Source organism: Vulpes vulpes, chromosome 13, assembly GCF_048418805.1.
Source record: "Vulpes vulpes isolate BD-2025 chromosome 13, VulVul3, whole genome shotgun sequence".
NCBI classification, from domain to species: Eukaryota; Metazoa; Chordata; class Mammalia; order Carnivora; family Canidae; genus Vulpes; species Vulpes vulpes.
In genome coordinates, this window is record NC_132792.1 from 105,277,115 (window position 1) to 105,291,319 (window position 14,205).

Sequence of the window (14,205 nt, forward strand, 5' to 3'; positions counted from 1 at the left end):
GATGTACCAAGAGGAGAAAAACGAAGGAAGATACAGAGAAAAAAAAACTTTCATTCTTCTGGAATTTCCCCAGACATACTCCAAGGCAAGGTTATGTCATTGGGCCAGTAGATAAGTAGAAAGCACATAGAAACCTCACAACCACACATCTCCCATCATTTCAGGAACTTCCACCCATGGACTAGTCAAATGTATTTCGGATTCGGAGAAGCCCAAGCAAGCATTATGGGGGAGAGTTTAGTTCTCCTTTAGTTAGCCTGAAAGACATTTTAAAAATTAAAAACTATCTGCCTCCTGCTTGACTGAGGATAATGCTAAATTAGAAGGTGGTGGAACCAGTGTCCTTTTTAAAAACAGCTTCAGAGTAATCCTTGAGGCATTTCCTTGAGGATTAGGCTGGGAGGAGAAAGTTGAGCAAACTGAACCAGGGCAGGGCAGAAGAAGAAATTGCAGGGTCTTCCCTGCTAACCTCATGTCACAACTGGCCAACTTATCCTGAGGACATTGGATACCGGGGGTGAGGAGTGGGGTGGAATATAAGTTTTGAGAAACGTTTCTGAATACTTACTCAATGTTGTATTGAAGGTACATGGATAAAAGGATTACATATTAAAATAATTTTCAGGAAAACTGAGAGAACCAGTTTTCTGACCTTCCTTGGGGTCCTTAGAGCCATTCATGAACCAGGCTAATTCTGTGCCATCAAGGACCACAGCACTCTCCATCTTTCCATCCAGGCTTCATTGGTGTCAGATTTTATTTCTCTCCTGGGGAAGAAAGGGTCTGACAATCTCAGGAGTCACATCTCACTCCAGAGACCCTCAGCCCATGTCATTGCCCAGCATGGCATCAGAGACCCAGTGCTACACCAGTCACTGGAAATGAGAAAGGAAACCCCGTGGTGGTCATGGGGGAACCCACTCCTGCCTCCTGAGCTGAGAGAAACCCCTGCTTTTCCTACTTAGCCCAGGAAGAAATTTGAGGCCAATAAAAACAGAGGAAATGGTTGTTGGGTCAGCAAGGAACCATGTCTTCACAGTTACAAAGCTCAAGGTAGCTAAGTTTCTGAGCAGATCTTTACCAACTGTCAAAACCCGGGCAGGTCTCTTGCCTGTCCAGGAATTCAAAGCCAAAAACGTCACCGCAAGGGTCCTTTCTCCTCACCCCACCATCAGTGAGCACAGCACTCATGTTACCTAGTGGCCAAAGTAAATCCCCTTCAGTGCATTTTAAGAAGTTGACACATGCATGAGTCTCATTGGAAGTAAACTGCATTCTCCAGTCTGCAGAAATCAGCATCAGTGTCACAAACTCGGGAGAACAACAAAAAAACAGGTAGTGGATCATGAGACAGATCACGTTGCCCTCTCCTCTAATGTTGTCCCCAGCTCTCTGGCTGAGGAGTCACTCTTTGTATATTAATCCCAGGAAGGTGGTTTTAGTGGTTTCCTGGTAAGTCTACTGAGAGCAATTGTACAAAGACAATTTAGCTGAAAGTACTTTGGTTGGAAGAACTTCTCCAAAATGTTAATTAGTCAAAAATGAGTATCTTTAGTCACCAGTATTTCTAGTTTCAGTGATAATTATTAACTGAATACACAAATATGAGCAAATCTGCCCACAGACAGCAGAGGCTGACTCTGGATGAGTGGGATTTGTGAACGTTTTCCCTGGTCTTCTCTCGCTGGCTTCACATAATGATAAAACAGGAGAAGTAATGATGTTCTGCATTGCTTTCATAATAAGGAAAAGTAAAAGGAAAGGATATGGAATTTCTCGGCATTTGAGGGTTTTGTTTTCCCTTCTTTACATTCTAATTCACTTTAAGCCAATATGCCAGCTGCGCTTATTTGGCAGTTTTTCTATTTTTGTGCATGAGGATGAGAGATATTTAGTTGCTTCCAACTAGCCCCTTAATGTTGGAGAAGGCAGGGCAAGAGTAATTGTTGCAAGTAAGTTAGACACGTTAGAAAGCAAAAAGTGGAAGACAGAAAATTTTAAAGTAAATTTTTCAAACTGCTTTAAAATGCATGAAAGGGATGGCAACTCCATGCTGCACCACAATTTCCAGTACTCGGGGGTGGGGCAGGGGTGCAGGAAGTAATATGCAGGCTCTCACTGTGTTGGTCTAGGCAGCCTAGAGTAGGAGGGTGCCTTCTGCCGTCGGAGGACACAGCCACCGAAACATAAACTGACCTAATAAAAATACTCTGTTCTGTCAGATTGTCCTTGGTCCATCTATAAGCTATTGTTGTACTGAGTTGGGACATCCGTTTATACTTCTTCCTTGAGGTTCCCAGAGAGTCCTAAGGATCCTAAGAAATTCCGAATACAGTGCTCTTAAGCCGGGAATGTCAGGGGCTGTTCTAAAGCTTCTGGGGAGGGCTTGCTTCATTTAAGAGACTAGTCTTATGACGAACACCATGTATTTGTTGAGTTTCTATAATAAACTGATTGTTCTGCCTCCACACCTACCTCCAGGGTAATATTTCTACCTCACTGACCTGCCTTAAATTTTTAGTATCTTCCCCGACATCTTCTGGATGGAACTTAAATCCCTTAGTAGAGCCCTAAAGCTCTTTGTATCTCTACCTCATCTCCGACCGAGCCCAATGTGCACCCAGGGCCCCTGCACAGTGAACTACTTGAAGAGCCTTGAGTGCATCATGCTTGAGCTTGCCTGTGCACATCCTGACTCTGTGTCCTAAAGTCTGACTAGCCCCTAATCGTCCTTTATACTTGGCCTAGAAGTCACCTCTAGAAAGACCTAGAAGTCACCTGTGCAAGGAAATCTTCTCTGACCCACCCCTCACCCTGAAAGCCTGCTCTTTCAGCTCCTGCTGCACCCCCTACACCCTACTGTTCTGGTTGTCACTCCACCGTGTTACCGTTTATGAGGTCATATGATGCATTGTGTAAGTGCATCTCTTTACCCTCAAGGGACTGGGACATCCCAGAGGTCAAGAACTATGTCCTATTACAGATCAACTCACAAAATTGGAAGATGGTGAATAGGTTAGATAATATTGGGTATGATTAGTGTATCAGTGTTAAATATACCAAAGTGGATAATGACCCTGTAATCCAGGGTAGACAAGCTGTGGCCTGTGAGCTAAAAATAGTTGTCACATTTTTAAAGGTTGTATAAAATACAAAGACAAATGTGTGACAAAGACCACATGTGGTCCACAAAACCTAAAATATTACTATCTGGCCCTTTACAGAAAAAGTTTGCTGACCCTTGCTGTAGTCTCATCAGAGGATATACCCTTATTCTTAGGGAAGACACACTGGCAATGTTCAGAGGTAAAGGCCATGATATATACAAATCAGTCTCAATTTGGAAAAAAATTGTATGCTTGCACACACATATATGCACACAGACAGATTTAGACAGATGTTAGATGGATAAAGAAATAGAGAGACAGATGATAGAATGATAAAGTAATTGGAATAAAGTGTTAATAGATGAATCTGGACAAAGGGTATATGGGTGTTCTTTGTAGTACTCTTATTCTTGCAATCATTTTGTTAGGTTTGATATTATTTTCAAAGAAAATTTGGTTTTAATTCCTTAAAAAATAAATATAAAAAAGAACTATGTCCTGATTTTTCTGTATATTCATTGCTTAGCACAATTTTATACATTTAGTAAGTGCTAAATTTAGTTGAACAAATCAATGAATATAAATTCTTCTAAAGTATCTGTCATTGTATGGTGCTATTGAAAATACAGTGGGGATTTAAAGCATGATTGGGAATGTTACAGAACAACCTAGTTGGGGAGGCAAAGCCTAAGCATATGAAGTAAATAACAGAAAAAAATGTAATATGAAATTAACAAGTAAAAATAGCTAACATTTCTGTACTGTTTACTAAGTGCCAAGCACTATTCTGTGTCCTTTACATCTGTATATCTATTAACTAATTTAATCTTTGAAATAGCATTCTACTTTATTACATACACATATATTACCTATTATAAGCATATTCCATATGTGTATATGTATATTGTTACATACATATGTGCACATATATATGTTGTTATATAACAATATGTATATAAAACAGGGGGCCCAGAACTATTTTGATAGCTTCCTCAGAGTTCTCTCATTTCTTTTTAAAAGCCAGAGTAGCCATTAATAGCCACTTCCCTTTGATTCCAGTGACCTAGCCCTAGTTTGGCTATTGCTTAGCAAAATTTCATCAACACAAACACGTTTAATATGAACTTCAAATTTGTGAAAGGTCAGTGTTGGTACTCCTGCTGCTTTTGCTCTAGTTAGAACTGTTTTCTAAATCTTTTCCATGGAAGATTTGAAAGACCTAGGCTACTTTTCAAAATGTGTCCTGGCCTGGAAAAGTCAAGCCTAGAAGATCACCAGGGTGACCCAATTACAGTTAACCAACCCACCCAAAAACACACAAGATGGCAGCTCTGGTAAGAAAGTCCATTTACTTTTCCTGGGTTTCCTTCTTCCCCATTTTTATTGGAATTCTTGAGTTTCTATATATGGGATCACATAAGAGTTTTTTTGCTATTGGCAACTTTTTTTCTCTTTTTTTGATCAGTTATAATGAACATAAGAGATAAAATTCACTAAGTTAACAATTGTGACAGCAGCTGAAAACATTAATTTTGCAGCTTAGGTAAAATTTCTTTAGCCTCATAATTGATAAACTATTTGAAACATACTAAAAATCCCTTATAATTAGAGTATTTGAAGGAAATGAGAATCCATCCACATCCTGAAAACATAATCCAGCCAATGCCTGTAATATGCTTAACAGCTGACTGCAGTGTAAAAATCATGTTCCCAGATTGCATTTTGACCTTGAGACATTAAGCCCAAAATGAACAGAGACAGAACATTGAATTTACAACAGTTTATCCCAACAGCTGTGCCAGTCTGGTTACAATCTAGCACGGTGACAAACTGTATGATAGCAGAGGCTTTCATTCCCATAGTGACATCCACAGAGGAATTATAAAGTACCTTGAGAAATTATGCCATTAATATTCACTAAGTGCTCATAGTGGCAGAAACTGAAGAACAGAAGTTCAATGAAGACACAGGCTCCATCCAGGACTCTGCCTTTACCTCATTGATCTTCCCCAAGGCCAGGCTTCCCCTCGACTGCCTGAGTCAAAAGACCCTTCCCTGTAAATCAAGTGCCTTCCACCCAGAACACAATGATTTATTGAAAGTTTTCTGCTTCTGTGGGAAGTTAATCAGGTGTTTTCATTACATCCTTATCCCCATTGTGTCTTTCATTTTTCAATATCTTAAACCAAAACTCAAAGGTCCTCATGATAACATAGATGGGTAAATAGCTAGCTAGACACATACACACCCCAGTGTTACAGTAAATGTTCATTGTGTGTTTCAATGAAGTCAGCATATTCCTCACATATACAAGAATTCCTTCCATTGAGTGATGTGTGAGTTGATAATTGACCTCAAAATAAAAACATGATGCTCTCTGTCTTATCAAAATATGCTAATTTTACTTAAATTAATGCTGTGTTCCAGAATCAGCTACAAAAAAACACCCCACTATGCCAGGAATATTTCAGCATAACAATTAACTTCTATGTTATTCTTTCATAAAAATTATTCTGCTACAGTTTTTGTTATTTGTAGCAGACATGTCTTACTGTAACAGGAATATATTCATGCAATGAGTAAATGTCTTTTTCCTTCCATCAGATATTTTCTCCATGATTTCTGACTCCAGCGGGGTGATGGTTTATGGACGATATGATCAGTTCCTGCGGGAAGTTCTCAAACTACCCACAGCAGTTTTTGAAGGCCCTTCATTTGGTTACACAGAACAGTCAGCTAGATCCTGTTTCTCTCAACAGGTAGGAAACAAAGGAAATGTCTCTCACACAGTGGTGGTCCTTTGGTGTGTTACTCCAAGTCACTACTTAGACAAACTCCTCTTCATGATAACCTGTAGTATCTCCCACCCTCTGACAAATGACCTCTGAGCCAGGAACTCAACTCAACATAGCTGGAAAATAATAATCAACAGTACTTCCTGACCGTGAGCCAGGCACCATCCTGAGCCCTTGACTTGCATTGTCTAATTTAATCATTCCACCAATCCTCCAGCCTCAATATCATTACTATTATTATTGCTGCTCTATCAAAAGAACTGAATAGTCACTCAGCCTCACTGAAACACAAGTCTGAGCCTGTGGCAAACTTCACCAATGTTTAGCAAAGGAAACAAGAAGGGAATCAATCATATAGCGTATGCCACACTCAGGAAGGCCCAACATATGACAAACACAGCTGCCTAAATCCCCCATGACATGATACATCAGGGATCCAAAGTGACACGTTTTCACTGGGGGGTAGATAGTACAAGTTAGCCCAGAGAAGTGGAATTCTTGGGGGCTTTCCATGTTTGTATCTGTCCAGTCATGTAGAAAGTCCATAAGTCTAGCACCGTTCTCCAGCACAGTACAATGGTAGTTTACAAACCCATAAATAGAAGAGTTACTTAAAATTTTTTAAAAATCCAAACTAACCAAGAATATTCTCTAAAAGGATCCCTTAAATAAGAAATCAGTGCAGAGCAGCCACTGAAAAACTGCATTTAACTGCCCACCTAGTAAACTTCATCAGTCTGTTTCCTAGTGACCTAGGAGGTCAGAGTGCTTCAGACATCCCTATGGGTCATGGATTTATGTAGAATCGTAACATATCCCATACAACTAATAAGAGATGGGACAGTTTGGTACACTAAGTGCTGATTCTGCTCCCGTGTAGTCTCATCCAGAAAGCCTTTCTGACCCTCCCACTCCCCCCAGCCCCAGCCTGGCTTAAGTCCCTTATCTCTGCCCAGCTGAAGCAAGCTCCTCTTTATATTTCTCCTTCGAGTCTGTAACATCACAGTGGTTCCATTCACCTAAGCTTCCTTCCATAGAACTTCCTCACCCCACAGTTCTCAACAGTCTTTAAGTCCTGCTGATTGCCCCTTTTAAATATTTCTCCCATCTCTTTCCTCATCCTCATCTGTTGCCCAGCCTATTGTTTTAACCTCCATGCTAGTCTCTCTCCCTCTCGATTTGTTTATTTGTACATTTGTACACTTGCAGATAGTTTCCTTCGTTGTACAGAGACTTTTTACTTTGGTGTAGTCCCAATAGTTCATTTTTGCTTTTGTTTCTCTTGATGACTCTTTATTTTCATAGGACCTACATGTTCAATAAGAATTATTTATGGTATTACCACTGCTCAAAATTCCTTTTGAAATATCTTATAGACTGTCCTATTACATAATTTTTTATATATCCTCAATGACGAGAAAAATATATATGTTAAAATCATAATAACAGTTTTGGAAACTGCCAGAAGTGATTTTTAGCCAGTATGATGAATGGTCAAAATGGATAAGATCATTTGAAGTATAAAAAGAGGCAACACAAATAAAAATAATAAGACCAGTTTATTTTTGTGCTTCATAAACTGGCTATCACAGCAGTTTGAATGATGAAATTTTAAACTTGTTTGCATTGCTTCATTGGAAAAAGAACAAGCCATTCCAAGAGATTATTTTAAAAGACAGTATTATTTTAGATGCTACAAATTGTGGTAGTTGCTTAAAGAATGCTGTCTCATTCTTTATACTTTACATAAAATACCTTTTTTTTTTAAAGATTTTATTTATTTATTCATGAGAGACACAGAGAGAGAGAGGCAGAGACACAGGCAGAAGGAGAAGCAGTCTCCATGCAGGGAGCCTGATGTGGGACTTGATCCTGGGACTCTAGGATCAGGCCCTGGGCCAAAGGCAGGCGCTAAACTACTGAGCCACCCAGGGATCCCCCAACCCAAGGTTTAAAATCATATCTGGTTTTCTAGCTATCAGAATATATTCTGTTTCTTTATATATTAGATGTTAATTGAATGTCTTGCGTCTTTCATCAAAAATGGTATTTACATGGCACGTCATTTCAGATTATTCTCTCCTCTAAATTTTTGTGGGTTTTTTGATGCAGAAAAAAGTCACCTTAAATGGTTTCCTGGACACGCTCATGTCTGACCCTCCCCCCCAGTGTCTGGTCTGGCTGCCCCTTCTGCATAGACTGGCAAATGTGGAAAATGGTGAGTAGTCACTCCTGAGCTATGGCAGTTTTTTAAATTATCAAAATTAGGCTATCAAGCCTAGTTATTCAGCCAACGTCATTTAGTAGTTATGAGTTTTGAAAGCACCTTTCTCCCTCATCAGTAAGGCCTTAGATGTCCATTGCAAAATTAGGACTGTCAATTCCATACACTTAATAAATCTCCCCACACTTCTCTCAGTTACGAGTCACGTGTGGCCATAGACTTGGCATAGCAGAAGAAGAATCTCAATATTGAAGATGACATTTTCTAGATTAGTTTTAGGGCTGAACTTCCAATATTGGTATACATGGCATTGACTGTTCCTAGGCACTTGGCCAAGAATAGGCAGAGGAGATGAGGGGAAAAATTAGTTTATGGTACCTTGCAATTGTTTAGTCTTATGCTCCAAATGGAAGCTTTCAATGATTGTGGTTATAAAGAATAATTTGACCAAAGGCAAGAATTGTTGCTTAATATCTTTAGCTCATAGCATGTAGACAGTTACTTGGATTTGATTTGATTATATGTTAGCTTCAAATCTCAAGTATTTTACCCTGCCTGCTTTATAATTCAAATTCAAATTCTCTCTGTCAGGGAGAGTTAAATGTCTCTCAAACTATCTGAATTAGAAATGTATTCACATAATTTACACATCTCTTTGGGCCCTGTCCATCTGCCTCTAGGGAAAGAAAAAAAAATTGTTGAATGGAAGTAATGTCACTCATTAAAGAAGCCCACGAGCCACTCCATTTTTTTAAACAAAATAATTCAATTCTCTCATCCAGTTTTTTTGCTCTCTCTCCTTTCCCTTTCTATTTTCTCCCTCTCACTTTCCATTGCTCTAACACTGGCTCTCCACCCCTGGACAGTCAGTTGTGTTCATCCATTGTGCTTCTGAGTCTTCTGGCGAGCTATGCTGGTCTCCTGGAAACAGAGAGCAGCTTGGGGGAAAGGCAAGTCAGTTTGGGTGATTTATATTCTTGTAGTGTAAGAGATGGAAGTGGAAAGAGAAATTTGTAGTTAAAAGAAGACCTATCCTCCATCCCTTTTCACTTCCTCCATCTCCACACACATGCTTTAAAGGGATAGTGAGAGTCCAGGAATAAACATGATGCTTCTCTCGGCCAAAATTGACTATCATCTGAAATCATGGCACCCAGCAGAAAACCTCCTGATAGACTGTAGGTTTCCTTATTCTGGCTCATGCTTGTATTTTTCTCATTTTTTTTTTTCTCCATTTCATTCCCCCTTAGTCTTCCATCCGGTTGAATGTTCTTACTGCCACAGTGAGAGTATGATGGGATTCCGCTACCGATGCCAACAGTGTCACAATTACCAGCTCTGTCAAGACTGCTTCTGGAGGGGACATGCCGGTGGTTCCCATAGCAACCAGCACCAAATGAAAGAGTACACATCATGGGTAAGGCCAGGTCCAGGCAACCCTTTACACTTGGATGTGTGAGTGCCACTCAGAACGTAACAGAACAGCAAGGATGGTGGGAGAATCCAGGGGCAAACCTAACTTCTCCGCTAGCATGCCTTCCTTGCCCTCTCCCCTCACCACCCCCCACCCTGACTTTACTGGGGTGTCTTAGTTGCTGTATCTGAACCCAGTGCAGCTTCCTAAGACTTCAAGTATGGGAAGACTCCCACTCCGTTACTGCTTGGAATTCAGACCTGGTTTAGCCAACAACCAAACAAGCACCTTTGGGACATAATCTCATTTTCAAAGTCAGTTAAGATTCTCTCCAAGTTTTGTTTTGTTTCGTTTGTGGGAATTGCTTAAAATGTATTGTTAGTTGCTTTTTTTCTTAGATTCTGGAGTTCTGTTAAGTGCATGACTAGAGCAGAAAAGGAATGATGTGTGAGCCTGTGGGCTTCGTCGTGTTGTTCCATTTTAGTTTTGTGGAGGTGGGGAGGTTGTGGCTCTATTAACAAAATCATCTTTTTGGAAACTATGAAGAACCAGCTTGTCAGAGGTGACCTGTGAGTGTCTGTCCATGTGATAGATGTGTGGGAGGAATTTGACTCCCTGAGCTTGGGGTTCAAGCAGTTTAGTTGGCTAATGTGTCTCAGTTACACCCAAAGATCAAATCCTCAAAGATCAGCTCAAAGATGTTGTTCTTGTGCTTCTGTGAAAGCATTGCTGTAAAAAAAAAAAAAAAAAAAAAAGAAAGAAAGAAAGAAAAAAGAAAGCATTGCTGTATGTATGGATTGGGTTTTGTGGGATGTATCATTAGGCCTGCCAACCACTCTTGGAGTAGTTCTTAAACAAGAAAAGGCAAACTTTTTATTATGGGTTTTTTTTCTATATTTTATGTGTTTCAATTAACCTATAGACTTTACTTACAGAGTAACTGCTCTTTTTCTTAAAAAAAAAAAAAAAAGGAGATCTTCAGAAAATGCATTTTAATTCAGAATGTTCTTTCTAGGAATTATTATTGGGAATCAGCATTCAGTGTAAATATATTGATTTTTTTCAGCATCTGTCAGTTCTTCTCTAAGACATCGTATATTGAGGGCTTTATACCAGTTCAGATGCCACCTCTCACTGTTGGTTATGTCACCTGTTGAGCATGGATATACTAACACAGATCAAGAAATACAATTTAGTACAGAAGATAGGAGAAAACACTTTTATTTTCTTATGGTCAATATACTAGTAATTTTCAAACTTGTTCTAGTTCAAATTCTGGAGGGTTAGTGTTTGAAGACTAAGTGTGTTTTAATTATCATTTTATGTAAATGCTAAAATCAGTTTAAGAGCCTCTTTCTTAAAGGTTATGTACTCAAAGTTATGTGGTAGGGCAATGTCTTTACAAAGTAGGATAAGACCTCTCAAGAGGGTGAAAAGGTTCCAGTGTTTGTGGGGGTGAAAAACAGCTGTTGTGGTTGTGGTTTGTTTGTTTGTTTGTTTGTTTTTGTGGTTGTGTTTTGGGAGTTCTATGAATTATACCTCCTAGCAAAAGCCCAAGAGGGATTTCTTGAACAATGCTCCTAACCCTTAGCTTTTAAAAAGTACAAAAGTCACCTCATTGTATTGCCAATTATGGGCTCTCTGCATAAAAGGAAGTAACAAAATTATAAGTGGCTTCTCATAAAAAGAAAAGTTGGCGTAATGACTTATTATATGTGGTAGATTATTTTTGATAGATTTGGCTATGGAATGTTAAGACATACATCCCACTAGTCTAAATGAAAAAGAGATAACATGATGCTCTGGAAAGAACATGAATTTTAAACCCCAAAGACTTAGATTGAAGTTCCACTTTTACTTTTAACTGGGTGTTTCCAGCCACACCTGAAATGTCTTGCACCTGGGTTATCTGTGAAAGCTTCTGCTCACCTTCTTACTTCCACTCCTATCTCCTCCCAAATCATTTTCTGTTTTTAAGCAGGAGTAATCCTTCTAGAAGCACACTGATCCTGTCACCTCTATGATTTAATCTCTTGTCTCCTTCTGCATTGGAGATAAAGACCACAGTCCTTGATGTGGCATAGAAGGACTTCAAAGGTCTGCCTTCTGCTTTCCTCTCCAGAATGGGGTTTCTTCTTCTTCTTCCATCTGGAATTACCTTCCCAGTCCCCTGACTTTTTATCAGAAGGACTCCTGCTGGTCCCTTAAGTCCCAGCACAGATGTCCCATATACAATGACTACTTACATTTATCATGGCATTTGCAGGCACTAAGCAGCAGGAGGCAGGTACTCTGGTGGCTTGTCCCAGCACTTTAGTCCCAGCATTGAACAAACTCTCTAATTTATAGTAGATATTCAAAGACAATTTCATGAATGAATGAATGATTATGAAAGCAAATTATCTCATAAAATGTCACATACATGAATGTTAGTTATTATCACTTCTACCTTTCTTCTTCTCTCCAGAAATCCCCTGCTAAGAAGCTAACTAATGCATTAAGCAAGTCTCTGAGCTGTGCTTCCAGCCGTGAACCCTTGCACCCCATGTTCCCTGACCAGCCTGAGAAGCCACTCAACTTGGCCCACATTGTGTGAGTATCTGCCTTCCAGATGAAAAGACATGTTTCTTCATTGACCGATGTTCACATCCATACAAAGGCAATTTTGTATCAGTTGTCAGGGACCAAGTTTTGAATTTTAATTGTAAAAAAAGTAAAAATAATTTGATTATTATTTTTTTATTGTATGGATAAGCAGTACTTCTGTCTTGATGTACAAGTAAAGTATGTAACACTAATGTTATTTGCCTACAGGTGGAAAATATTCATGAAGCATCATTATAAAATACAGAAGTTGGTAGAGTTTTTGCAATTGGACATTAATGATCAATGAAATTAACCATAATAAGAAAATACTAAAGCACACTGTACCTTAATACCATAGGTGCTTTGAGTCTCAATTATAAAAGCTCTTTGTTTCATTTATCTGCAGAGCCAGTCATCTTAAAGATAGCAACAAATCTGAAAATTGTTGTCTTATCCCAAATGACACAACTTTAGAAGAATCATGACCCACACATGGGAAAGTGGAAGAGGAGGAGGGGTTGGTGGTAAAATTCCTCAGAGCATCCATAAACAGACTTTAAAAATTCTTTCTCCAAAGTATATGTGACTTTGGTGGCCAGAGGCAGATGAGCCAGGAAACAGTGCTACCCACCCATTCCTTCCACCTCCCAGAAGCCTTATGCTCTAGAGCCTCTCTCTGGCCCAGGTGGCCAGATAGCAGGGAGGCTTAGGCAGAAGAAAGTATTTCCTCCTCGGTGTTATCTTGGGCTCAAAAGAAGAAACAAGCTTATCATCTGCTTCTGTGCCCAATTAGGAATTATGTAGTCACAGGTACCTTCGAAAGACTCTAGAAAACGTGGTTCCCCCTCAATACAAATTGCTTTCTGTTTTGCACAGTTCAGCAGGGCCTATGTTTGCATGTTGACATCAAGAGGTGGGCTGGTTAGTCCTATCCATGTTAGAAGTCCACCAGTATAAAGTTTAAACTTTGGTTCCTGCTTCAGGCAGTTTGGAACGTGACCTCTTAGGGGTGCCATGATGGTTCTGAGACCTATATGAAAGCAAGAACTCTTTCCTCTGATGGACCTAAGCAAATACCATCAAGTGATTTGTGCTGTGTCATGTCTCTGGCTTTGTATTGCTACTATGGAGTTCTGTTTGGTTTGCTCCCAAGTGTGCATTGAGGGTTTACTGCCCTCAGCAATACACACAGCCTGGAGGCTTTTGTCGCTGGCATGGGCTAAGCATCCAAACTAATGTAAGCCAATTCTGTAGAATGTGGTTAACTTATTTTTGGAAATTCTGATCCTAAAAATAAGCCTTAAAAGAAACTAGGGATAAATAAATCTGGGGAATATACCAAAGGGCCAGTCACTTGCGAAAAATGACCTCACACAAGCTGTTCTTATTAAGGTCTCAATTCTTTGTCCCAGAGCCAGAGACAGTCACTAAGTTGCTACTAAATGAATAAAACTAAGTGAGAGCAAGTCCATGCTCTCTGAACTCTGCTGTGGAATCACTTCCTGCCAGCCCGGCTAGAAGTCTCACACCAGAAAACAATGTTCAATCAGAGCTGATGGGTGTAAGGAAACAAGAGAGAGTAAATGTGAACATTCTGACCCTAAGAGCTTTGCAGCAGAACACAGAATTAGGAGGCCCCCTTCCTCTTGGAGACAAAATTAGGAAGTGAGATAGAGTGAAAAATGCAAGTCAATTTCATGGTCTGTCACACTATTACCTAGCCCAGGGCCTGTACCCAGTCATACTCTGGCCTGATGTGTGCGGGTGTGTGTGTGTGTGCGCGCACGCGCGTGTGCATGTGTATTTAATTGGCTAATGAGGAAACAAATTTTTAACTTTATAGTGGCAATCTGATCTGTTGTATTATTCACTGAACTAACTGAGGGCACTCTCTACACAATTTAAGTTCCATGAAGAGTTTCAGGATTCCTTTAAAATTCTACACTAATGTGCCTTCTTCTGAGAAAAGTTCCATTTATTTAACCAGATTCTCCAAATAGTCCTCAAATCAAAATAGTGGTCTGTACTCACTGATAGTATATTTTTTCCAGGCGAATGTCTTAATTTTAAAATGCAAAT

General features: G+C 39.6%; 1 protein-coding gene across 50 annotated transcripts in view; it reads left to right on the forward strand.

Annotated features, from left to right (window-relative positions):
• The window catches only part of DTNA (dystrobrevin alpha), a 349,092-nt gene that overhangs the window by 269,384 nt on the left and 65,503 nt on the right, over window positions 1-14,205 (forward strand). For all 50 annotated transcript variants that reach the window (XM_072732183.1, XM_025996948.2, XM_072732152.1 and 47 more), the window contains 4 exons: window positions 5,712-5,866; window positions 8,015-8,120; window positions 9,377-9,543; window positions 12,008-12,132. In XM_072732183.1, the coding sequence (XP_072588284.1) occupies window positions 5,712-5,866; window positions 8,015-8,120; window positions 9,377-9,543; window positions 12,008-12,132 (553 nt within the window). The remainder of the gene's footprint in view (window positions 1-5,711; window positions 5,867-8,014; window positions 8,121-9,376; window positions 9,544-12,007; window positions 12,133-14,205) is intronic.